The 26897-nt window shown below is 34.7% G+C and overlaps 1 protein-coding gene across 1 annotated transcript in view; it reads right to left on the reverse strand.

Annotated features, from left to right (window-relative positions):
- Nucleotides 1-26897, reverse strand: part of LOC136033311 (tyrosine-protein kinase Dnt-like) — a 174773-nt gene that overhangs the window by 56454 nt on the left and 91422 nt on the right. Inside the window, exons 4-6 of the mRNA XM_065714085.1 lie at nucleotides 26192-26471; nucleotides 24123-24425; nucleotides 5748-5863 (exon numbers count right to left, since the gene is read on the reverse strand). Of these exons, the coding sequence (XP_065570157.1) occupies nucleotides 5748-5863; nucleotides 24123-24425; nucleotides 26192-26471 (699 nt within the window). The remainder of the gene's footprint in view (nucleotides 1-5747; nucleotides 5864-24122; nucleotides 24426-26191; nucleotides 26472-26897) is intronic.

Below are 26897 nucleotides of genomic sequence, written 5' to 3' on the forward strand. Positions count from 1 at the left end.
TCAGTTTTATGTCGCTCCTTATATTCAGTTAAAAAAAAACTTGTTTTTATTTAATTTCTGAACTTCTTTAAATTAATGCAGGTTTTAATTTTGGCTCATCGTACCCGGACAATTAAAACGTTATTTGCATATTATTTTGCTTTTTTTTAGGTAATTGGCTTTCTCAAGGTTTTAATCAGACGATTTTGAGAAAAAAGGCCGAGGAAGGGTGCCTACTTGCCCTCCAGTGTTTTGGTTACTTAAACAGGCCACTAGAACTTTTCATTTTATTTACAGACGTTTTTGTTAGTAACAAGTGCAGGTACTTTACGAATTAAATAGCGTAACGAACTTCTGTATTCATATATTTTTATTATGCATATGAGGGGTTCGCCCCCTCGTCAATATTTCGCTCTTTACATTAAAGTTCAAATTTTGTTCCAATTCTTTAAGAATGACCCCCAAACCTCAAAGGCCATTTTATCAGAATAGCCCGTTTGAAATGACTAAAACTACTTTAGCGCAAAGAGCAAGCTATTGAAGAGGGGACGAATATCCTCATATACGCGATAATTTCTGTTCATTTTACTTTTTGATGTTGCTCCTTATTTTCATTTGAAAAAACTTTTTTACTTAATTTCTCATTGTTTTCCTTAAATAAGGCTAGAAAATCCAGCGCCTCCTTCATGGAAATTATCTTCCCCGTGATAAATTCCTCAAAGGAAAAGCAATCCCCACGTAATCCCCCTAGCCTCCATCCCTTACCACCACCAGAAAAAATTGCCCTGAATACTTCCCAATAACCAATGTTAGCCTATATGTAAACAATAGGCAAAGTTCATAACTTACAGCCCTTACCCTGGGGACTGTGAGGGATTAAGTCGTCCTCAAAGACATACATAACAGATTTTTCGACTATGTTGAATAAAATGGCTACCTCAAAATTTTGATCCGGTGACTTTTGGAAAAAATGAGCGTGAGAGGGGGCCTAGTTTTCCTCCAGTATTTTTTTGTCGCTTAAAAAAGGCAATAGAAATATTAATCTTCGTTAAAATGAGCCCCCTCGAGACATTCTAGGACCACTGGGTCGATACGATCATCCTGGGGAAAAAGTAAACAAAAAAACAAATAAACACGCATTTGTGATCTTTCTTCTGGCAAAAAAAAAAAAAAAAAATACAAAGTTCCACATTTTTGCTAATAGGAGCTTGAAACATCTACAGTAGTTTTCTCTGATATGCTGAATCTGATTGTGTGATTTTCATTAAAATTCTGTGATTTTTAGGGTGTGTTTCCCCCTTTGTTCAGAAATAAGGCAAATTTTTTAAGGCTCGTAACTTTTGATGGGTAAGACTAAACTTGATGAAACCTATATATTTAAGATCAGCATTAAAATTCAATTCTTTTTATAGATCTATTACTGTCAAGATTTAGTTTTTTTAGTTTCGGTTACTATTGAGCCGGGTCGCTCCTTACTATAATTAAATAAAAAAAAACTAGTTTTTTTAACTGAAAGTAAGGAGCGACATTAAAACTTAAAACGAACAGAAATTACTCCGTATATGAAATGGGTTGTCCCCTCCGCAGTCCCTCGCTCTTTACGCTAAAGTTTGACTCTTTGCCACAATTCTACTTTTTAAAACAATTAAAAACTTTAGCGTAAAGAGCGAGGGACTGCGGAGGGGACAACCCATTTCATATACGGAGTAATTTCTGTTCGTTTTAAGTTTTAATGTCGCTCCTTACTTTCAGTTAAAAAAACTAGTTTTTTTTTATTTAATTTCTGAACGTTTTTGAATTAATGCATGTTTGATTTTGGCTCTCCGCACATAAATTATTGAAATGAAATTAGTATATTATTTTTTTTTTTGGCTAAATGGCTTTCTCTTAGTTTTGATAAGACGATTTTGAGAAATAAGGGGTGGGGAAGGAGGCCTAGCTGCCCTCCAATTTTTTGGTTACTTAAAAAGGCTACTAGAACTTTTAATATTCAACGAACGTTTTATTAGTAAAAACTATACCTAACTTAAGAATTAACTTACGTAACAAACTTTTATATTCTTATATTTTTATTATGTGTACGAGGGGGTTTGTACCCTAGTTAATACCTCGCTCTTTACACTAAATCGTAAGTTTTGTCCCAATTCTTTAAGAATGACCCCTGAATCAAAAAGGCCGTAGAATAAATAGTTGAAATCACTAAAAATATTTTAGCATAAAGAGCGAGGTATTTATCTCCTCCTAAATACCTCGCTCTTTATGCTAAAGTATTTTTAGAACCCCTCATATGCGTAATAATCTCTGTTCGTTTTAAATTTCAATGCTATTCCTTACTTTCATTTGAAAAAACGTTTTCATGTTTATTTTTTCATTGTTTTTTTTATAGTAATGCTAGAAAATCCTGCGCCCTTTTCACTGAATTTTTCTTCCCCCATGACATATTCCTCAAAGGAAAGATCCTCCCACAAAGCCCTCTCCCATCAACCCCACCCCCCAAACCAAAACATCCCCATGAAAACGTCTGTACACTTCCCAATAACCATTACTATATGTAAACACTGGTCAAAGTTTGTAACTTGCAGCCCCTCCCTCAGGGATTGTGGGGGAGTAAGTCATTCCCAAAGACATAGTTATTATGGTTTTCGACTATGCTGAACAAAATGGCTATCTTAAAATTTTAATCTGTTGACTTTGGAAAAAAATGAGCATGCGAGGGGGCCTATTTGCCCTCCACTTTTGGTCACTTAAAAAGGGCACTAGAACTTTTCATTTCCGTTAGAATGAGCCCTCTCGCGACATTCTAGGACCACTTGGTCGATAAGATGACCCCTGGAAAAAAAACAAAAAAAAACAAACAAACAAATAAACACGCACCCGTGATTTGTCTTCTGGCAAAAAATACAAAATTCCACATTTTTTAGATAGGAGCTGGAAATTTTTGCTATTGAGTTCTCTGATATACCGAATGCGATAGTGTGATTTTCGTCAAGATTCTATGACTTTTAGGGGATGTTTCTCCCTTTTTTCCAAAATAGGGCAAATTTTCTCAGGCTCGTAACTTTTGATGACAAAGACTAAATTAATTGAAACTTATATATTTAGAATCAGCGTAAAAATTCGATTCTTTAGATGTATCTTTTAGCATCAAAATTCCGTTTTTTAGAGTTCCGTTTACTATTGAGCCGGGTCGCCCCTTACTACAGTTCCTTACCACGAACTGTTTGAAAAGAAAATAATTCGGTATTTCGGGGCTTCTGACATTATTACTAATTTGCGGAAGTTAGGCTCAAAATTGAAAAAGGATTATATTTTTTCTCTGGGCCCCTTCCACATCTTAGTTCGTTTATTTTCCCGTTAGTTTTCACCTGTTTTCGCTTTATAGTTGTGTTATCTCTTAGCAGTTCTTTCGTTAGTTGAGTTATGGTTGTGGTATATATGTTTTATCGCTCGAATAGTTGTGTTATTTTCAAATTATACTCCATAATAGAGAGGCTACGAACACCCAGCATTGTATATTAAGCTCTTAATTTGACGTTTTTTTCTAACGTGACCAGATTCGTCCTGCGCCCTTTTCATTGATTTTTTTTCCCCCATGGCATATTTCTCCAAGGAAAGATCCTCCCACATAGCCCCCTCCCTCAACCCTACTCCCAAAACCAAAAAAATCCCCCTGAAAACGTCTGTACACTTCCCAATAACCATTATTATATGTAAACACTGGTTGAAGTTTGTAACTTGCAACCCCTCCCCCAGGGACTGTGGAGGAGTAAGTCACCCCCAAAAACATAGTTATTATGATTTTCGACTATGATAAACAAAATGGCTATCTCAAAATTTTGATCCGTTGACTTTGGGAAAAAAATGAGCGTGGGAGGGGGCCTAGATGCCCTCCAATTTTTTTGGTCACTTAAAAAGGGCACTAGAACTTTTCATTTCCGTTAGAATGAGCCCTCTTGCGACGTTCTAGGACCATTTGGTCGATACGATGACCCCTGGGAAAAAAAAAAAAAAAAAAAAAAAAAAAAAAAAACAAACAAATAAACACGCACCCGTGATTTGTCTTCTGGCAAAAAATGCAAAATTCCACATTTTTGTAGATAGGAGCTTGAAACTTCTACAGTAGGGTTCTCTGATACGCTGAATCTGATGGTGTCATTTTCGTTAAGATCCCACGACTTTTAGGGGTTGTTTCCCCCTATTTTCCTAAATAAGGCAAATTTTCTCAGGCTCGTAACTTTTGATGGCTAAGACTAAACTTGATAAAACTTATATATTTAAAATCAGCATTAAAATGCGATTCTTTTGATGTAGCTATTGATATCAAAATTCAATTTTTTAGAGTTTTGGTTACTATTGAGCCGGATCGCTCCTTACTACAGTTCGTTACCACGAACTGTTTGATTCGTTACTGTGACAAGTTTGATATGCTACAACTGAACTAAGAACCGATGAAGGCTGCATTTGATTGTTACCTCTCACTTAACTTTATAGAAGCCGAAACTTAACTCAGGAGTAAAGAGTTAAGAATCCATGGAACAGTGATGTGGACGTAATCAACTTACCTAAGATCAAACCCTTTACTGGTCTGAGAAGTGGCTTACACAGATCAAATCTTTTATATGAAAATGTATGTAAAATTACAAAAAGAAATTGCACCCACATATTTTTTGAATGCGGTATCAAAATAACGTAGGGGAGACAAATAATTAACATGGTGTTTTCGTTGAATTACAGCCAATTTATTTATGTATATCTAATCTCAAAATAATTTGGTTATGCAATTTATTATTTTTAGTCACCATAGCTATTAAAGCTACTTTAGCCAGACGAAAAATGTCGTCCCACACACAGGGCTACCTGGTGTCAGCTTAGACACCAGCTCTAAGAGTTGACCCAGCTCTAAATGGATACCTGGAGAAATTTGAGGAAGGTAAACAGGAAGGGTGTGCGAAAGCACAGGATGGTTGGCCCCCAGCCCCCCATTGCACTTCCTGGCTGAAGGGCCAAGAAACGGAGATCAGCACCGCCGGTAGGGACTGTAAAGTCTAATGCCGTGTCCTTTACCTTTTTTTCTGCAAAAGCCCAATTAAAAAAGACTCCTTCAAATACTTATCTAAAAAAGATAATCCGATTAGTTTCATATAATCAATTGCACATCCTTTTATTTATTTTGAACAAGATTTTGTCAGCCTGAAAATGAAAAAGAAGGTAGCCGAATTCTCACCTAGACGCACACATTTTTTCTTATTTGATGATGGAAAATCGGCTGCTTAGCAAAATTACTCTTTTCAAGGCCTATCTTAGCCCTTGGTTTATCATTTTGCGCTCACACCGTCAGGCAGTTGAGGTATTTGTTGATTAGAATTAGTCAGGTGTGAATGAGATTAAAGCAAGTAACACTTCTTTTGGCAGGGACATTCGCAGCAGGGGAGGGGTGTGGGCTCCCGAAATCCTAGATTTTTATTTAATCTCTGAGCAATTGTTGTTAAATTGTTGAAACCTTCTCTTTTATTAATCCACCTCTCCAAAAAATATTCCCGTGTGCGTTGTTGGCTAAAGGCAGTCAACTTTCAAGCCTTGGGTATAGGGGATAGCCACAGTCTTCTTTTATTTTCATTATAAATAAATATATATAATTATAATTTAATATACATATTACATAATATACATAAATATATATAATTATAATTATAATAAATATAATTTTGATCAAGTTACAAATGTAATCAAAATTATAATAAATATGTATATTGGATAAAGAAACAGACCTGATATGGTTTTTATTAGAACTTCCTCAGTCACACCATCTATCCTTCTGTATATTCCAAACAAGACCAGGCCGAAAGCCCCTTGAAGTTCCATATTGCTTATGCAAATCTGAGACCTAAACAAAGAAGTTTTTTTGACAATGCTGTTGTAGCAAGAGTAAAAGCCAATAAGTGATATTTTGCTACTACATATGCATTAGATAATTGATAAGGACTGATGGCAAAAACTTGAATGTCTATAAAAACGTCTTAACAAATCATTTACCATTTAATAAACTGCATCGCTATTTTTCTTTCTTTTTTTTAATTGACAGTTTTGCCACTCAAACTTCTTTTAAGATGTATCTATTCATTTTACTAAATCAAGTTAGTGGCTTCGCTGTCAATTGAAAACAAAAGCTGTAATGGAACACGTTTAAAGAATAGAAAACAAGATGAAAAAAGGTAATGGTAAGACAACTCCAGAGGGGTGCGCACTGGCTAACGCAGGTGTTGGCCATGTTAAATCAAAGTGCATAACCAAACAATTAACAAGTTGTGAGTAAGTGCTATTTGAAGTTTCAAAGTTCCATGACAAAGGTCTGCAGGGGCGTAGCTAGAGTATTTTATTGGGGGGAGGGAAAGAGAGGTTGCTATTTCAGTAGGTGCTTTTAAAGTGGTGGTGAAGAAAACTAACTATGTAACTGACACGCTACTTTGTGAAGTTAAAAACACTACGCAATATATTATAAACAATAAGCACATATTAAACCATCATAAATTAAGTGCTGGTGCTTGGTTTTGACTAAAATTGTCAGCCTTTAGCTGCTGTAGACGACAGTAGCAAAAACAAGCTTTCAGGTGGGCGAAGGAGAATGTCGAAAACACTCAGCTTTTTTCAGCCAGATTCAGCACTAATATTATATATATATATATATATATATATATATATATATATATATATATATATATATATATATATCTATATATATAAAAATAAGTTGTCTGTCTGTGGATGTGTGGATGGATGTGTGGATGGATGTGTCAGGTGACGTCACCTGAAAAAACTGGATCAGGTGACGTCAAAACTGAAAAAACTAAAAAAAGGCAAAAACTACAAAAAAAACTAAAAACTAATAACAAAAATAAAAAAGCTAAAAAACTAAAAAAACTATAAAGGTAAAAACCAATAAAAAACTAAAAAAAAACTGAAAAAACTAAAAAAAGGCAAAAACTATAAAAAAAAACTAAAAACTAATAAAAAAAGTAAAAAAGCTAAAAAACTAAAAAAACTAAAAAAACTAAAAAAAGGTAAAAAACTAAAAAAAATAAAAAATAAAAAAAAAACTAAAAAAAAGGAAAAAACTGAAAAATAAGCTAAAATAAAGGTAAAAACCAATAAAAAACTAAAAAAAAAAAAGGAAAAAACTAATAAATGACGACACTCAAAGAGAAAGCGACCAGGACAAAAGGAATGTTCGATTAGCAATCAACAAAGCACCGGGACACAGGGAGTATAAATGACGACCAGGACATAAGTAAAAAAAAAAAACTATCTATATATATAAAAATAAGTTGTCTGTGGATCTGTGGATCGTGGATCAGGTGACGTCACCTGAAAAAACTGGATCAGGTGACGTCAAAACTGAAAAAACTAAAAAAAGGCAAAAACTACAAAAAAAACTAAAAACTAATAAAAAAAAACTAAAAACTAATAAAAAAGCTAAAAAACTAAAAAAACTAAAAAAAAGGCAAAAACTACAAAAAAAACTAAAAACTAATAAAAAAAATAAAAAAGCTAAAAAACTAAAAAAACTAAAAAAACTAAAAAAAGGTAAAAAACTAAAAAAACTAAAAACTAAAAAAAACTAAAAAAGGTAAAAACTAAAAGAACTAAAAAAGAAAAAAATAAATGACGACACTCAAAGAGAAAGCGACCAGGACAAAAGGAATGTTCGATTAGCAATCAACAAAGCACCGGGACACAGGGAGTATAAATGACGACCAGGACACAAGTAAAAAAAAAATTAACAAAACTAAAAAGAAGGTAAAAACTACAAAAAAACTAAAAAGAAAAAAAAACTAAAAACTAATAAAAAAACTAAAAAATCTAAAAATCTAAATAAACTAAAAAAGAAAAAAAAAGGAAAAAAATAAAGGAGAAAAACAAAACTAAAAAACGAATGTATATACAGACCGGTACACCGGGATACAAATGACGACCGGGACACAGGGAATATAAATGACGACCGGGACACAGGGACACAACTACAACGGGGACACCGGGGGAAACAGGGGGATATAAATGACGACCGGGACAAAAAAACTAAAAAGAAAAAAAAACTAAAAACTAATAAAAAAACTAAAAAATCTAAAAATCTAAATAAGCTAAAAAAGAAAAAAAAAGGAAAAAAATAAAGGAGAAAAAATAAACTAAAAAACGAATGTATATACAGACCGGGACACCGGGATATTATATGTTGCATGTTCAAGAGTCGGTAAACCTGACAATCTATTTATATGCAAAGACAATGGGACAGCAAAGAATGTTGTATATTCGCAAGTTTTACGTAGTTAAAACCATATATATATATATCTATCTATATTCACAGGTGGGACATAGGGACACAACTACAATGGCGCGTAACTATTATGGCGCGTAACGACTTACGCGCGCGGGGGGGCTTGGGGGGGGCGCGAAGCGCCCCCACCAACTAGGTGTTGGGGTGGCGCGAAGCGCCACCCCAACAGCTAGTATATATATATATATATATATATATATATATATTTATATATATATATAATAAATATAATATATACCCCCCTCCACTTCTCCCGGTCCCCACACCCAGCACAGGTTGCTCGATCTCCTAATTGAACCAAGCTCTATTCTAATAGCCCTGTTTATCACGCTATTCATTTGCTCGCAATTTTGAATTGATATTTGACTCTGTAAGATTTGATTTGTTGTGCTAAAACTTTTAATACACATGATTTATTGAAACATTATTTATAATTTTTTATTAAATTTATTTGTTTGTGGGATCGCCCATTTATATTAATAAATAGCATTGGCATCAGCAGACCACATAAAGCCGAAACAAACATCATAGGCAGCGTAATAGCGCTGCCTATGATGTTATGTTTTGATATAGTGTTTATTTATTTTTCCGTTTTCTTTGGCACTGAGAATGACTTGGCGGAGGTCCAAATATTTGCTTATTTCCTTACCCTCGCTATTCTCTGCTTTCTGATTTTTTATTTTCTCTTCTTTGTTTCATTCGACCGTACTTCAAATTTGAAAGTATTCGTAAAAAAAAGTAAGAATTATTAGCTTATCCGTTGGGCATTTTTTGACACAGAATATCCAGAAAATCTGAATAAATCTTGGCACCATTGCGGCAGAAACCTTAAATTGATTAAAAATTGCCAGGGATACCGTTGGAAGGGAAAATTGACTCAAAGAGTTTGAAAATTACCTTCTCCTTTTTAGAGAAAAACGAATTCTACAAAAATTAAATTAAAGTTTTTCTTTTGTAAATCTGGGTATACACATTTCCGGAGGGGGGTTATACTATATATCGTTTTTACGTCTAAACTTTCCTTTCACAAGCAAAGCTAGGTCTCTTAGTGCAGCATGATAAAACTGATAACAATAGAAAAAGAAAATGGGTTGGTACCGCCTATGCGTACACAAAAAATTTTTAATTGTAAGAAAAATATAAATATTTTGTTTATATTCACTTAATTCTAATTTCAGCAGAAATTTTGTGCCGCATGCTGATGCAGAGATAAATGTCCCACAAGTAGCGCAGACGTTTTGTGAAATGCGACTGATTTCAGTCATAATTCGCAGTACATTTGTGTCAATTCTTTTTTTTTTAGCTGGTTATAAGAAATACTTAGAAAAGCAAAAACAGCAAGAAGGTAGCATAATATTACACTTAGAGGCAGTTTTATATTTACTTATTAGTATGTAAATCCGAAACGTATAAAATAGGATGTTCTCGTTGCTTGTTAGGCGTTTGAATTACAAATTTGGAGCTTACAAAATTAAAATTTGGAGCTTATGTCAGCTATTATTATCAACGCTTATTAGGTATTTCGATGACAAATAAGAGAATCGGAGTTTCAATTAAATACTGGAAATAAAAATTAAAACAATTAAAGGATTCCTGGAGCGGATCCCCCTCTACCAAATTACATGACCAAACTACAACAAATTTGACACGTCTCGTTATAGTACAAATATTATGAAAAGCAAAAGTATTATTTTCTTTTTCAATGATCTCTTTTTCATTCAGAAAAGTGGAAAAGTGGAAATTTCATTTCCACTTTTGAAAGTTTTAAAAACAAGATAATATAATCTTAAACTGATATATTTTAGAAATTAAAAGCAGCTTTAATATCGGGGGAAAAACTGACCTGAGCAAATGTGGAGAAACAGGAAGCATGGAACATTTTTTTTTTTTTGCCAATAACTGGACTCCTCACCCCTTTCTTCAAATTCGGCCTCCCTCACCTATGAAAATGCTGGGTATATACCAGCAATACTCAAAGACGCTCAACTTAATGAACTCAAATTAATACATCGTCTTCCAAATAGACAATACACACGATAAGCCAATACAAATGTAAACTCATTTATGTCACAATTGTTTTGCATAGTTTGAATAATACATAACCAAACTTGTAAGCTAAGTAACATTCTATGATAATTTACCCAGGGTCGAACCCAAATTTATATTAGGAGTGGTAAGTAAAGGTGAGTTAAGGTATTAAAAAAAAGGTATTGTCTGTGTTTTAGCTCCGCGTGAAATACTGAAATGGTGCAACAAACCCATTATGTCACATTAGGGGGCTCTACCCTCATAGTTGGACTAAAGGCACAAATGGTAGTATGGGCTCAGTCAGGATCTTCAGGCAGAACATAGACTTGACTTCCGCTATTATGTTTCAAGTTCAAGTTCTTTTTTTTCAATAAATATAAAAAACTCTACAATTCAAAAAAAATCTCCAAGGGCCTAGAGGTCCATTAACTGGGAAACTTGATCTCCTCAATTGGGAGCGTTTCGCTTTCTGGTCGGCAACATTTTATTTGACAAAATTTGTGTCTTATGCCAATTGGCTAAGAATTGGGAATGATATTGAGAATTTGAAAAAAAATACATCATCTGATCAAACAGTTCGTGATAAAGAACTGAACTAAGGAGCGACCCGGTTCAATAGTAACCAAAACTCTAAAAAAATGGGATTTTGACACTAATAGATACATCATAAGAATCGGATTTTTATGTTGATTTTAAATATATAAGTTTCATCAAATTTAGTCTTACGCTAAAGTTTTTTTTATTGTTTTAAAAAGTAGAGTTGTGAGAAAGGGTCAAACTTTAGCATAAAGAGCGGGGCGTTTAGGAGGGAACAGCCCCCTTCATATACGGAGTACTTTCTGTTCGTTTCAATGTCGATACTTACTTTCAGTTGAAAAAGCTTGTTTTTTTTTATTTAATGACAAAAAAACTGTAATTGTACTGGCTCTTGTTGTATGACGCTCTCTTCGGTTAAACATATTCTTAGTAGAATAGGGTTTATGATCCATGTAAACATTTGATTTTGCGACAAACATACAACTGTGACTTGAAACAAAAGTACATGATGCTCATATCACTCGACTCTGATGTTTTCAGATTTATCAATTCATCGAACCACAGTTAATTCGCTTAGACTAATTCTTAAAGAATTATCTAAACTTGCCTAAAATGAAGACATTTTTTTGATTTTGGCGCACGAAAAAAAAAAAATTTCAACATATTTTTAAATTAAAAAATAAATCAATTTTCAAAATATAATCGGTAGATGGACATGTAGGCTAAAATAATTTTTTAATAAAGAAGGCCTCCATATGCAATTATCAGTTTTGATAATAACGGGCGAAAATAATAATAATAATAATAATAATAATAATAATAAAAAAAAAAACAGAAGAAAAATCAGCAGAAAAAATCAGTAAAAACGTAAAAGCAAAAACATATGGCACCAAACACCTTAGGAAGGTGCAGCTTTGCTTTGAACATGTGCTTTTCTTCAGGTATCAACAGATAGGTAACGTATGAATTTATACAGACGAAAAGTGCTATTCAAAAGTACCTAATAAATCTTGCTAATATATTTTTACGGTTCGACAGCGCAACATATATACATATATATTTTATACATTATATATATACATAATATATTATATATTGTTATATAATATTATATAATATTATAATTTAATATATATTATTATATATAATATATAATTAATATATATTATATTATAATATATAAAATATAATATTATAATATAACATATATAAATATATTTATTTATATATATATCATATATTTATATACATTACATATTATATATTATATATATTTTATACATTACATTTTATTTTTATACATTATATTATTAAATCGAATTTCTATATCAAGATTTTATCATTTTCAAACATTCAACAGAAAGCCGTTGTTATCACGTATGCATATTAATACCACCCAGTTCGCTCGCAACTTCTACAAAAGTCCTATGAAAATTTTCGTTTTAAGGGCAACGAGTATCTAGAATTTTACGCGAATACTATGGTTGAGAATAGTAAAAAAAAATCTTAACTATTTAATAACTTCTACAGAAGTCTGGTAAAATCGGCTAATGTATTATACCATATTCGGTTAAAGGAGGTGGGCTTCGCAATCTTCCACAAACCTTAAAACCGTTAATAATTTAACTATATGACGAATTATACTTACTTACGAAACGACTGCCTGTCCATGAATTATTCTTTGCGGTTGAATGTGTATGGCTATGCTGTTTGACCTATGTAACGAGATTAAATAGAAAAAAACAAGTTTTTTTAACTGAAAGTATTGAGCGACGTTATAACTTAAAACGAACAAAAATTACTTCATATATGAAAGGGGTTGCTCCCTCATCAACGCCCCGCTCTTTACGCTAAAGTTTGTCTCTTTCTCTCAACTCTACTTTTTTAAACAAAAAAAAACTACTTTTTTTTTAATTTCTGAGGTTTTTGAATTAATGCATGTTTTGATTTTGGCTCTCCGCAGATGAATAATTAAAACGAAATTTGCACATTTATTTTTTTGGCTAAATGGCTTTCTCAGAGTTTTAATTGAATGGTATTGAGAAAATAAGGAGCTGGGGAGGAGGCCTAGTTGCCCTCTAATTTTTTGGTTACAAAGCTTCAATTTTGTCCCAATTTCTTACGAATGACCCATGAATCAGAAAGGCCGTAGAATAAATAGTTGAAATTACTAAAAATACTTTAGCACGAAGAGCTGGGTATTAGGAAGAGGTGAACCCCTCATATACGTAACAATTTCTGTTCGTTTTAAGTTTTAATGCTGCTCCTTACTTTCAGTGGAAAAAACTTTTTCATATTTATTTTTTCATTTTTTTTAAATAATCCTAGAAAATCCTGCTCTCCGTTCATAAAAATTTTCTTCCCCCATGATCAAATCCTACATGGAAAGTTCCACCGGCATATTCCCCTCTTCTTAACCCTTACCCTTCCCCCCCCCCAACCTAAAAATCACCCTGAAAACTTCTGTACACTTCGCAATAACAATTACTATGTGTAAGCACTGGTCAAAGTTTGTAACTTGTAGCCCTTCCCGCGGGGACTGTGGGGGAGTAAATCGTCCACAAAGACATAGTTATAAGGTTTTTCAACTATGCTGAATAAAATAGCTATCTCAGAATGTTGATCCGGTGACTTTGGGAAAACAATTAGCGTGGGAGGGGGCCTAGGTGCCCTCCAATTTTTTTGGTCACTTAAAAAGGGAACTAGAACTTTTCATTTCCGTTAGAATGAGCCCTCTTGCAACATTCTAGGATCGATACGATCACCGCTGGAAAAAAAAAACAATAAACACCCATCCGTGATCTGCCTTGTGGCAAAAAATACAAAATTCCACATGTTTGTAGATAGGAGCTTGAAACTTCTACAGTAGGGTTCTCTGATACGCTGAATCTGATGGTGTGATTTTCGGGGGTGTTTCCCCCCATTTTCTGACATAAGACAGATTTTCTCAGCCTCGTAACTTTTGATGGGTAAGACTAAACTTGATGAAACTTGTATATTTATAATCAGAATTAAAATGCAATTCTTTTGACGTAGCTATTGGTATCAAAATTCCGTTTTTTAGAGTTTTGGTTACTATTGAGCCGGGTCGCTCCTTACTACAGTTCGTTACCACGAACTGTTTGATGGATGAGTAGGGTTAAGGCCTTGTTCAAGTACTTATCTATACTAGTTACTAATGTAGGAAAACTGTCTTCCTTTTCTTATATTAAATAAAAAAAACGAGTTTTTTTAACTGAAAGTAAGGAGCGACATTAAAACTTAAAACGCACAGAAATTACTTCGTATATGAAAGAGGCTGCTTCCTCATCAACGCCCCGCTCTTTACGCTAAAGTTTGACTCTTTCTCTCAATTCTTCTTTTTAAAACAGTAAAAAACTTTAGCGTAAAGAGCGGGGCGTTGATGAGGAAGCAGCCTCTTTCATATACGAAGTAATTTCTGTGCGTTTTAAGTTTTAATGTCGCTCCTTACTTTCAGTTAAAAAAACTCGTTTTTTTTATTTAATTTCTGAACGTTTTTGAATCAATGCATGTTTTGATTTTGGCTCTCCGCAGAGGAATAATCAAAACGAAATTTGCATATTTTTTTTGGGAGGGGGGGCTAAATGGCTTTCTCATAATTTTGATCGAATGATTTTGAGAAAAAAAAAGCGGGGGCGAAGCCTAGTTGCCCTCCGATTTTTTGGTTAATTAAAAAGGTAACTAGAACTTTTAATTTTTTACGAATCTTTTTATTGGTAAAAGATTTACGTAACTTATAAATTAGCTTACGTAAAGAACTTTTGTATTCTCATGTTTTTATTACATATATGAGGGGATTCGCCCCATCGTCAGTACCTCGCTCTTTACACTAAAGCTTAAATTTTATCCCAATTCATTAAGAATGACCCCTGAATCACAAAAGCCGTAGAATAAATAGTTGAAATTACTAAAAATACTTTAGTGTAAAGAGCTAGGTATCATAAGGAGGTGAGCCCCTTATATGGGTAATAATTTCTGTTTGTTTTAAATTTTATTGCTGTTCCTTACTTCCAGCTGAAAAAGCTTTTTCACATTTATTTTTTAATTTTTTTTTTAAATAATGCTAGTAAATCCTGATCTCCCTTCAAGGAAGTTTTCTTCTCCCATGACAAATTCTCGATGGAAACTTCCCCCAGCATATCCCCCTCTTCTCAACCCCTCCCCCCAACCAAAAAAATCCTCCTGAAAACGCCTGTATACTTCCCAATAACCAATACTATATGTAAGCACAGGTCAAAGTTTGTAACTTGTTGCCCCTCCCACGGGGACTGTGGGGGAGTAAGTCGTCCCCAAAGACATACTTATAAGGTTTTTCGACTACGCTGAATAAAATGGCTATCTCAGAATTTTGATCCGTTGACTTTGGGAAAATAATTAGCGTGGGAGGGGGCCTAGGTGCCCTCCAATTTTTTTGGTCACTTAAAAAGGGCACTAGAACTTTTCATTTCCGTTAGAAAGAGCCCTCTTGCAACATTCTAGGACAACTGGGTCGATACGATCACCCCTGGGAAAAAAAAAAAAAAAAAAAAAAAAAAAACAAATAAACACGCATCCGTGATCTGCCTTCTGGCAAAAAATGCAAAATTCCACATTTTTGTAGATAGGAGCTCGAAACTTCTACAATAGGGTTCTCTGATACGCTGAATCTGATGGTGTGATTTTCGTTAAGATTCTATGACTTTTAGGGGGTGTTTCCCCCTATTTTCTAAAATAACGCAAATTTTCTCAGGCTCGTAACTTTTGATGGGTAAGACTAAACTTGATGAAACTTATATATTTAAAACCAACATTAAAATGCGATTCTTTTGATATAGCTATTGGTATCAAAATTCCATTTTTTAGAGTTTCGGTTACTATTGAGCCGGGTCGCTCCTTACTACAGTTCGTTACCACGAACTGTTTGATTCGGTTGTGTGTTTGTTTCTGTGTTTGTGCTGTTGCATTGGTGATTTCTTTTTTCACTATTATTCATAGAGCCTTATTTTTTCCTTCCAGCTTCAAACAGTGCGAAGACAGTATTTTTCACGTTAAGGTTACGAATAGCTACTTGTGCAAAAGTCTGGGAACCCATGGAAAACAGATTTAAAAACTATTGTCTAAAGTACCTCTTCAACGTTCATGGTCAAGAAAACTCAGCCAATGATTTAGCAGTTTTAATCTTAATTTTATGTCCGTTCTGCTTTTTGTGTACAAAAATGACTGTTTTAAATTCAAGATTGACTGATGACTTGCAGAACAATTCAAATATTTAGAGCATTATTTGGACAAAAAGAGGGTTACTTCTGAATGATGAAGAATCAGTGATTGCAATCATTGGCAGAGAGGCTCATCAAGACAGTATTGTTGCTTATGAACCGCAAAGAAACACGATTTGATAAGACATTTGAATACGTGGGTTGCATCTCTTAATATCTGGTAAACTAAGCATTCTAGTTGAAGATTCAACTTTTAAAAGAGAAAAAAGATGGGATGTCTAGAGAAACCTGCTTGGACTCGTAAGCGTTAAGGACGCAAAAAAAAAGATCCCTGAAAAGAAACCAAGGCATAGAGGTTGTCCGGACAGCCCCCCCCCCACCCCCCAAAAAAAGCTTGACATTTCTACAATTGTTACGAGGTTTATTCGAATTATTCATGTATCGTATAATTCATGTATTTCTGCACATATTTTCCAAGTCCTACTCTATCCCGAAGCAGAATCTTGTGTTCCTTGCAAATTTTTTTTTAGGAAGGCGGAGTTTTGCAAAAATAAACCCCACAATCAGGTGAACGGTGGGAAAATTAAAGAAATTTTTAGAAAATATAAACATTTCTTAAGTTTTTGCCTGAAAGTGTAGTCTTAAATGACCCTAGAAGCAGTTCCTCTCATCCTTTAACATTAAAGTATCGTTTGCGCTTTAATGAAGATTAAATAAAAAAAACTAGTTTTTTTTAACTGAAAGTAAGGAGCGACATTAAAACTTAAAACGAACAGAAATTACTCAGTATATGAAAGTGGCTGTTCCCTACTCAACGCCCCGCTCTTTACGCTAAAGTTTGACACTTTCTCTCAACTGTACTTTTTAAAACAGTAAAACACTTTAGCGTAAAGAGCGGGGCGTTGAGGAGGGAACAGCCCCTTTCATATACGGAATAATTTCTGTTCGTTTTAAGTTTTAATGTCACTCCTTACATTCAGTTAAAAAAACTCTTTTTTTTATTTAATTTCTGAACATTTTTGAATTAATGCATGTTTTGATTTGGGATCTCCGCACATGAATAATTAAAACGAAATTTGCACTTTAATTTATTTTTTGGCTAAATGGCTTTCTCATAGTTTTGATCGGATGATTTTGATAAAAAGGAGCGGGAGAGAAGGCCTAGTTACCCTCCAATTTTCTGGTTACTTAAAAAGGCAACTAGAACTTTTAATTTTACGAATGTATTTATTAATAAAAATTTACGTAACTCCCGAAAATAACTTACGTAACGAACTTCTAAATTCGTATTTTTTTATTACATATATGAGGGGGTTCGTCCTCTCGTCAATACCTCGCTCTTTACACTAAAGATTAAATTTTGTCCCAATCCCTTAAGGATAACCCCTGAATCACAAAGGCAATAGAATAAATAGTTGAAATTAATAAAATTAATTTGGCATAAAGAGCAAGGTATTAGAAGGAGGTGAACCCTTCATATGTGTAAGAATTTCTATTCGATTTAAGTTTAATGCTGCTCCTTACTTTCAGTTGAAAAAACTTTTTCATATTTTTTTTTTAATTGCTCTTTAAAAAAATGCTCTTCATGGAAATTCTCTTCCCCCTTGGAAATTTCCCCCCGAAAAACCTCCTCCCCTCAACCCCAAAACCAAAAAAATCCCCCTGAAAGTGTCTGTAAACTTCCAAATAACCGCTACTATGTGTAAACACTGGTCAAAGTTTGTAACTTGCAGCCCCTCCCACGGGAACTGTGGGGGAGTAAGTCGTCCCCAAAGACATATTTTTTTTTGGTTTTTTGACTATGCTGAACAAAATAGATATCTCAGAATTTTGATCCAGTGACTTTGAGAAAACAATAAGCGTGGGAGGGGGCCTAGTTGGCCTCCAATTTTTTTGGTCACTGAAAAAGGGCATTAGAACTTTTCATTTCAGTTAGAATGAGCCCTCTCGCGACATTCTAGGACCACTGAGTCGATGTAATCACCCCTGGAAAATAAAACAACAAAGAAACAAACAAATAAACACGCATCCGTGATCTGTCTTGTGGCCAAAAATACAAAATTCCACATTTTTGTAGATAGGAGCTTGAAACTTCTACAGTAGGGTTCTCTGATAGGCTGAATCTGATGGTGTGATCGCTGAATCTGATTTTTATTAAGATTCTGTCACTTTTAGCAAGTGTTTTCCCCTATTTTCGAAAATTAGGAAAATTTTCTCAGGCTCGTAACTTTTGATGGGTAAGATGAAACTTGATGAAACTTATATATTTAAAATCAGCATTAAAATGCAATTCTTTTGATATAACTGTTGGTATCGAAATTCCGGTTTTTAGAGTTTCGGTTACTATTGAGCCGGGTCGCTCCTTACTACAGTTCGTTACCACGAACTGTTTGATTCAGGTAATAAGAAAATCAACCTTTCGCTTGAAAACCGTGGTTTTTAAAGTTTTTTCTATTTTTTAATGATGAATTTTTTGTGCAAAATCATATTTTAGGGATGCCAGATTAAACCATAAAAATAAGTTGGCAAAAAATTATCCAATTAACTTCCATTAGAACAATCGGTTGATTCCAGAAGATAACAAATACCTTCTTAAACTGCTTGTTGTTTTAAGCTTATTTTTCGCTGATCTTTAATCCACGTCAGGTGTCTGTTTTTTTTTTTTCCAAACTTAGCGCCTGCCACTTTCATAAACTGGATAGTTGCAAATGGAGATCTTATTCATTAGAAATTGAATTCCTAGTTTCCTTATTTTGGAAGATATATAAAGTTCAGTAAGTTTGCATTTAGCCAATTCAAAAAACCAAATTTCATTTTCACTGTCCTTGGTCCGTTTGCAGAGGAAACATATTATATTATATTCTTCCAGAGAAACTGGGATACTCATTTGAAAGATATCACTGTCCAGGAGTAATATGAAAGCAAGATTGAGATTGTTAGATCAAGTTTTAGGATGAAGAATGTTAGGTTGCCAAAAATTGTGTGCAGCGATCCAGCCAGGGCCAAACGAAAAATAAGACGTCCATGGGGCAGAATGGGAACAGGTCACAAGAAAAGATTTGAAGGAAGTAGAAACTTCATGGGAGGAAGTAAGTAGGGAAGCTATAACCAGAATAGGATGCAAGAGAAGCTTCTGCAGCTGAGTTGGCCTCGGGCAGATTGATAGAGTTATTTTTTTCCGTTTGGGAGTTCGTGCAACCAATAAGCGAATACGTCTCTTAGGATAATCCAAAGGTGGTATTTGTGCCAATTTACCTGGTTGTGGATGAAGCTCACATCACACAATGGCACCAAAAGGGAGAAGATGATGGAGAAGGCGACCGCACTCTTCCACAAAATATGATCCGGCTTCAGTGACTATATCTGCTTGTTTTGAACTGAATCTAGTTGCCTATCGCTACGGTATTTCTTTTTACTGTCACTCTACTTCAAACCGACAATTCTCCTGTATCATTTGCCAAAGTCTTAATTTTTCTTTTTCTTTTCTTTTCTTTTTTTTCTTCTTTTATTTTCCTCTCCTTTTTCGTATTGTATTTATTTGTATATGTACCGGGGTTGTAAGCCCAAACAAGCTTTGATTCGGGCCATTTGCTTGTTCCGTTTTGTTTATTTATATTAATAGACCCATCTTTCTCTCTTTATCTCTCTCTCTCTTTATTTTAAACATAATTATTTAATTTTTTTAATAACATCACCTAGAAAAATTTGTTTGCTTAATGGTAAAGTATTTCTAGATTTTCGAGACACGATTAAATATATTTCGGCAACGTTTTCTGGATCCAAAGATCGTTTCCTACGAATTCAAAAGAGACCAAAGAAAACATCAGAATTGGAAAATTACATCACTTGACACCCAATTTACACCCTAGGCGAGGTCAGAAGGGGTAAAAACACCATTTGTGGTATTATAATAATGTATTACTCGATTGAAAAAATATGTAATTGAAAGGTTTTTCTTATTCATTCAAGTAAAACAAAGCCAAAAATGTCATCATAATTGAAAAATTCCATCCCTTGGTACCCCATTTCCACCCAAGATGAGGTCGGATGGGGTAAAAATACTATTGTGATATTATAGTAATATATTAAACAATTGAAAGAAAAATATGATTGATAGATCGTTCCCTATTAACTCAATACCGGGGAGACCAAAAATGACATCAGAATTGAGAATGTCCTCGCTTAATACCTATTTTCTCCGTTTTTCAATTATGTATCATATTGTTACAATATCATAAATGGTATACACCCCATCTAACCTCGGCTAGGGTGGGAATGGGATAGCTAACTAAGTGATTGAAATTTTCAATTCTGATGTAATTTTTAGTCTATCCCGACTTGAATTAATTGAACACGACCTTTCAACCCATCAGATACTTCATAAATTAACATTTCGGTTTTTCATCCCCACTCTGACCTTGCTTGGGAGGAAACGGGTACTAAGCAATGGAATTTTGCAATTCTGATATCATTTTCGGTCTCTGCGGACTTGAGTTAATGGGAAACTGATTTTCAATTATATTTTTTTTAGTAAATTACGTATTAAATTATTATAATACCACATATGGTTGTTTTTTCTTACTCCTTCTGACCTCACCTAAGGTGGAAATGGGGTATCAAGTTACTTAATTCTTAAATTCTGACGTCATTTTCGGTCTCTCCAGTCTCGAATTAATAGAAAATGACCTTTCGACCCACGAGATAATGCATAACTTAACATTTCAATTTTTACCCCACTCTGATCTTGCTTGGATGGAAATGGGGTACTAAGCGATGGAATTTTCCAGTTCTGATGTCATTTTTGGGTTCCCCGAACTTCAATTAATAGGAAAAGACCTTTTAATTCAGAAAATGTTGCAGAAATTTAAATTCGAGATCCCCCTTCCTTCCCCTCTTTTCCCTGAAAAAAGGATATTTCTGCACGACTGATTTTGGATATGTTATTAAGCGAATTTCTTTGAATATTTAGGTGCCAAAATATTTCTGTTGCTCAAATACCAGGTCAAAACCATACTTTTACTAGACTATTTCTTTTTCAACCGTTCATGGACAGTAAAATGGACAGTAGGCGAAAAGCTGTCCACGTGAAAGAACCAAAACCTCCCAAAAGAGAGGATATTATAAAGATAGCCTAAATATACTGAAACAAACTAATTTTCATACTGATTTTTTAACGATCAAATCTTCAAATTGCTTTCTTCTTATATAAAGTAAAATAATCACAGAAATGTGCAGATTTATACAATATTTGGCGAAACTATATTACTTTTTCTTCCGAAAGATACTACTTTCTCCAGCCTTCCCTGTGGAACAAGAGCCAAGAGCTCATATGGCACTTGTGACGAGGTCGTAAGAGCCAAGAGCTTCTTCACACTAAGTTTCATTACGATCTCTCCACTGTAAGCGTTTTCCAAAATTTCTGGTTTCCCCTCCAGCTCCCCCCAATGTCACCGGGTCAAGTCGGAATTTAAAATAAGAGCTCTGAGGCACGTGGTCCTTCTAAATATCAAATTCCATTAGGGTCCGATAGCCAGTTCGTAAGTTAAAAATACCTCATATTCTCTAATTTTTCCGAATTAACCGTCCTTCCGCTCCTCCCAGATAGTGAAATCGGGGAAGCGACTATTTCTAATTTAATCTGGCCAGGTCCCTGATACGCCTGCAAACTGTAAGCGATCGCTATATTGATCACGTATCTAGTTTCGGATCTTCTTCATGTAAAAATTGGGGTGGCCCGAGATTCCAACCTGAGACCTCTCGTACCCTAAGAGAGAATCATACCCCTAGACCACAAGCTATACTTAAGAAGAACAGTCATTTATTTTATCGACAAATAAAATTCTTCTCAACTATCTTGTTCACTCGCTCCCCCCCCCCAGATGGTCGAATCGCGGAAAAATCTATTTCTATTTTAATATAGTCTGGTCTCTGAAACGCCTGCCAACTTTCATCGTTCTAGCTTATCTGGAAGTGCCCAAACTAGTAAATCCCCCCTAACTCCCCCAAAGAGAGCGGATCCGGTCTGGTTATGTTAATAAATTATCTAGGACATATGCTTATTCTTCCCACCAAGTTTCACCCCGATCTATCCACTCTAAGCGTTTTTCAAGATTTCCAGCTCCCCCTCCAACTCCTCCCAATGACACTGGATCTGGTCGGGATTTGAAATAAGAGTATGAGGTCCTTCTAAATGTCAAATTTCATTAAGATCCGATCAGTCGTTCGTAAGTTAAAAATACCTCATTTTTGTCAAATTTCTCCGAATTACCCCCCCCCCCCAACTCCCCCCAAAAGAGAAGATCTCTTTCGGTTATGTCAATCACCTATCTAGGACTTGTGCTTATTTTTGCAAACAAGTTTCATCCCGATCCCTCCACTCTAAGCGTTTTCCAAGATTTCAGGTTTCCCCCTCCAACTCCCCCCAAAGTCACCGGATCTGGTCGGAATTTAAAATAAAAGCTCTGAGACAAGATACCGTTCGAAATATCAAATGTCATTAAAATCTGATCAGCCGTTCGTAAGTTAAAAATACCTCATTTTTTCTAATTTTTCTAAATTAACCGTCCGTCCACTCCCACCAGATGATCGAATCGGAGAAACGACTATTCCTAATTTAATCTGTTTGATCCCTGATACGCCTGCCAAATTTCATCGTCCTAGCTTATCTGGAAGTGTCCAAAATAGCAAAACCGGGACAGACAGACCGACAGAATTTGCGATCGCTATATTTATGTCCCTTGTTTGCCAACAATGAAGCGTTTGTAGATACTCGTGATATGGTTAAAGTACGATGAGAAATTGCCAAAGATTGTCTTTTTTGGCCAATCGTTTAGGACTAGAAGGAAAGCAGGTCGTTCTAGTTAGGGGTGAAAGGATGTCGTAAAGAAAGAGTTAAGGGAATGGGAACTTCCTGAGAAGGTGTAAAGAAAGTCTTTGAATAGATTGGGATGTAGAAGGAGCGTGCGTAGCTGTTTTATCCTCAGGCGGCTTGGCGTTGCGGTGAGCTGTTAATAGTAGTAGTAAGAACACTAAATGTGGTACCATATAGCTCCTTTTTCTATCTTTTTTTTTCAGATAGACATCGCTAGATAGGATAGTTAAATGGCATACCTCGTAGATAGAACGTATGTCAAAACTGGTCATGGTGCTGCTCAGCAAGACTACCTGCAGCAGATAACTTATGGCTAGGAGTTTCTAAAAGGAAGTTTTGCTAGACAATTTCATTCGAGGGAGAGGTTGAGAATTTTTTACGTGCATTTTTAAACCAATTTTCGAATTTGACAAATAATTCTGAATTTTGTTAAAGAGATACAGTCTTTTTATATGCATTTTTACAGCCAAATTACGAGTCAGAGAAACATCTGGGAAGCGAGGAGGGATAGGCTACAAACTTATTACACCCATGCCCCCCGCTGGATATGGCCCTTAGCAAAATATTTATTAATTTTATTGCTCTGGAGGAGAAATACTTACAACCTGTGTAAGTACATTTTTGGCTTAATCCCTATATATTTGAACAGGACTTATCATACATCTTGTCTTAAAAGTAAGAAGAACTTGTATGTTGTCAAGATCCAATAGTCAGCAGGGTTCTAAGGGGGTCCCAAGTGTGCCTTTCAGATACATATTTAATTTTGTGACGCAATGGTTCAGCGAAGATGAAAATGGACACTTGTAGAATAATTTGAGACGGATCTGATTCACAAGAGATTCATTTTTTAAACAGGAAAGAGTACTTAGAGCAACGAGCTCCTCACCAGGAGCATGTAAAAGAAAGCTCTATTGCCATGCAAATGACCTCCCTGAAGAGATTATTTACAAAGAGGATTTCTTAGTTGCTTCGACAGAGAATATAATAAAAAAAAGACAACCGCCAGAACTAGCAGCATCTCTTTAGATGATGACATGGTCATCATCTCTGTTTGATGAGCATCTCTGTTTGATGACATCGTCAGACTTCATATAAACAAATGGTTTTCAGCCAACAATATAATCTGTCTTTCCATCGACAATAGGCTTAAAAGAAGGCTTACCTCTCAATATTGACCAATTCTCTTTCATCAGTTTTTGAGCCAAAATCCGCTGAATAACTACTACTAACACTTTTGTTGTAAGTGCTTAGAAAACAACAGTACTCCTCCGTTTCGCCATTGGCTGTATAATATTCGTCCTTTTTGTCAAAGGTCTTTGATGGTTGAAGGGTGGTATAAATGGCGTAAGAGCTTGTAGTGCTTTTATCAGATGGGTTGCCGGAAGGAGGGGAGTGTGAGCGAATTAGAGTTGGGTGTTGCTTGGAGGAGTCAACAACTCGTGCAGTGCCTCCCAAAAATGAAGATCTGAAAGAAAAGGAAATTAACAAAATAGCAATTTTATTTGCTACAGGTAAATATAAGCTACGATAATTCAAAGGGAGGCATGTTACACGAAAGGAATTTTCAAGTAGGCCAGAAAACCCAAAATATGTTTCAGGTTTACATCCTCGTTTTTGAGTTTCAGGTTCCTAATTGGGTTTTTGGGTTTCAAGTTTTGGGATTTTAATGGACTTAAATCCTATTTGGGATAGTATCTAGCTGAAAAATTATCGAGAAACAATTAATAGGATTTATTTTCCCTTCACTTCTTAATATCATGCCTTGACATTTGGAGGGTATACAGTATGAAAAAGATTTTTCTATTTCTAATAAATGACACTGAAATTGAAAGCTGAATTAAGTTAGTTTTCCAAGGTTTTAGTTCTTACGCTTTCAAGATCGGGCAAACAAATTTCGATATCATAAATTCCCTTTTCTAAATACTTATACGACTGACAAAAGAGCCTAAAACACACTTTAGGAGAATTAAAAATCGAAGCATCTTACAAATTAAGCAAAACACACCAAAACAGATTGAATTCATCCACAGAATGTATTGGTGTACGCCAATTGAGTTATCCATCACGACTCAACTAATCTTATATATAGATTAGTTATATATTATATATATTAAGAATCCTCAAAATCAGCAAATCGTTACGGCTGTTAAATAAAGTTCTTCATAATTAAAAAGCCGACTCCAACGTAAAACAAAATATTCTATTGCACCCAGAACGAAAAAAAAATCATTTTTCCTTTTTCCCCTTTTCTTTCTCGCTTTCAAAAGCCATCTTTCTTTGGTGTTAGTATTGGAAAAAGTTTTTCTTGGGTATTTTCATCGATAAAAATAATAATTAAAATAACTCCTCCCTCTATTTAAAAAAATATATATTTTGCTGCTCGCCCTCCTCACTCCCTGTATTTTCGTGAAGTGATACTGCTGATCGCTTGTCACGAATTAACTTTGAGCAATGCTTGAGCTAGAACGCAACTTGAAAACCTTCAAAATTTGATGCTATTGACTGAAACTGGTCGACCTGAAGGAGGAAAAAGCGAAGCTTTAAGAAGTTCAACGAATGGAAGCGTCTAAAGATGCGACCAAAAGTTGTGGTCGAGAGCTTGAAGGAGTTTATTAATAATATCGAGTAGCCTGATCCTCGTATATGGGGGCGGGCCCCCACTCCTCCATGAATTTGACAACAATGCCCAAGTTACTCAAGTGGCATGAGATTTATGTTGTTTAAATTCAATTAGCATAGGTAAGCATAAAGCAGTTACATAGTCAGGGGCCAGGCGTTTCTCCGATGTCTCCTGATCTTCATAAAATATTCATATGATCCGCATGTTTGTTACTGTCCATATACTTGACCATCCACCCTTCCCCCCCCCCAAGAAAAGGAAAATAAACCAACCATTTATTGCGTGCATGCCCTGTCCAACGTATACGCAAATAGGTATGTAAGGCTCAAATGAACAGGCTTTTTAAGTGGTTTTCATTTTTTGTTTTTATTTCTCTACTACAAGGGTACCGTTTTCATTTTTTTAAAGTAAATTACACTTACACACTGAGAAGTAAAATTAAAAAAAGTTTCAATCTGTTTTGAAAATAAGAAAACACCACGTATTTTCAAACGCGTAGGTTAAGAAGAAAATGTGCCCCGTAGCTAATTCATGTGGTTAGTCTTTCAGTAAGTAGCTAATCTTCCAAAGAAAAAAAAATAGAGCTCTTATACGTTGGGAGCTATACTCACCCTATAATTCTATTTCTCTTTATCTTCTTTTTCCTCCGAAACACAATCGCCGCTCCGATAATAATCAAAACAACAGCTGCGCCAACAGCACACCCTAACATTATGTACATAACTGGCGATGTACTCTCATGTTCTGTATCCCCATCTGCGTGTGGACTAGGGCTTATTGGAGCACTTGGGAATGTTAAAACAGGCTCGTTGTCGAGACTGGGATTCCCGGGGATGGAAATGAAATTTGAGGATTTCTTGTTTGTTGGCACGGGAATAATTAATGATTCACCTATGAAAAAAAATTATATATATATATATATATATATATATATATATATATATATATATATATATATATATATATATATATATATATATATATATGTATATATGTATATATATATATATATATATATATATATATATATATATATATATATATATATATATATATATATATATATATATATATGGTGAAAACCGATTAAAACGACTACAGAAGTGAAAACGATGGAGCGCGAAAATAGAGAAATATACAAAGAAATTATTACTATGAATAAAATACATAACACTAACTACGAACAGATCTAAAAGGAATACCCATCCAGGAGTGGCCCATCTATACTACACATGCTAGAGGCCAGGTCATCAAATAGTTCGTAGTAACGAACAGTAAGGAAGGAACGACGCGGCTCAATAGTAACCGAAACTGTAA

The sequence above is a fragment of the Artemia franciscana genome, chromosome 11 (genome assembly GCF_032884065.1).
Source record: "Artemia franciscana chromosome 11, ASM3288406v1, whole genome shotgun sequence".
Taxonomy (NCBI): Eukaryota; Metazoa; Arthropoda; class Branchiopoda; order Anostraca; family Artemiidae; genus Artemia; species Artemia franciscana.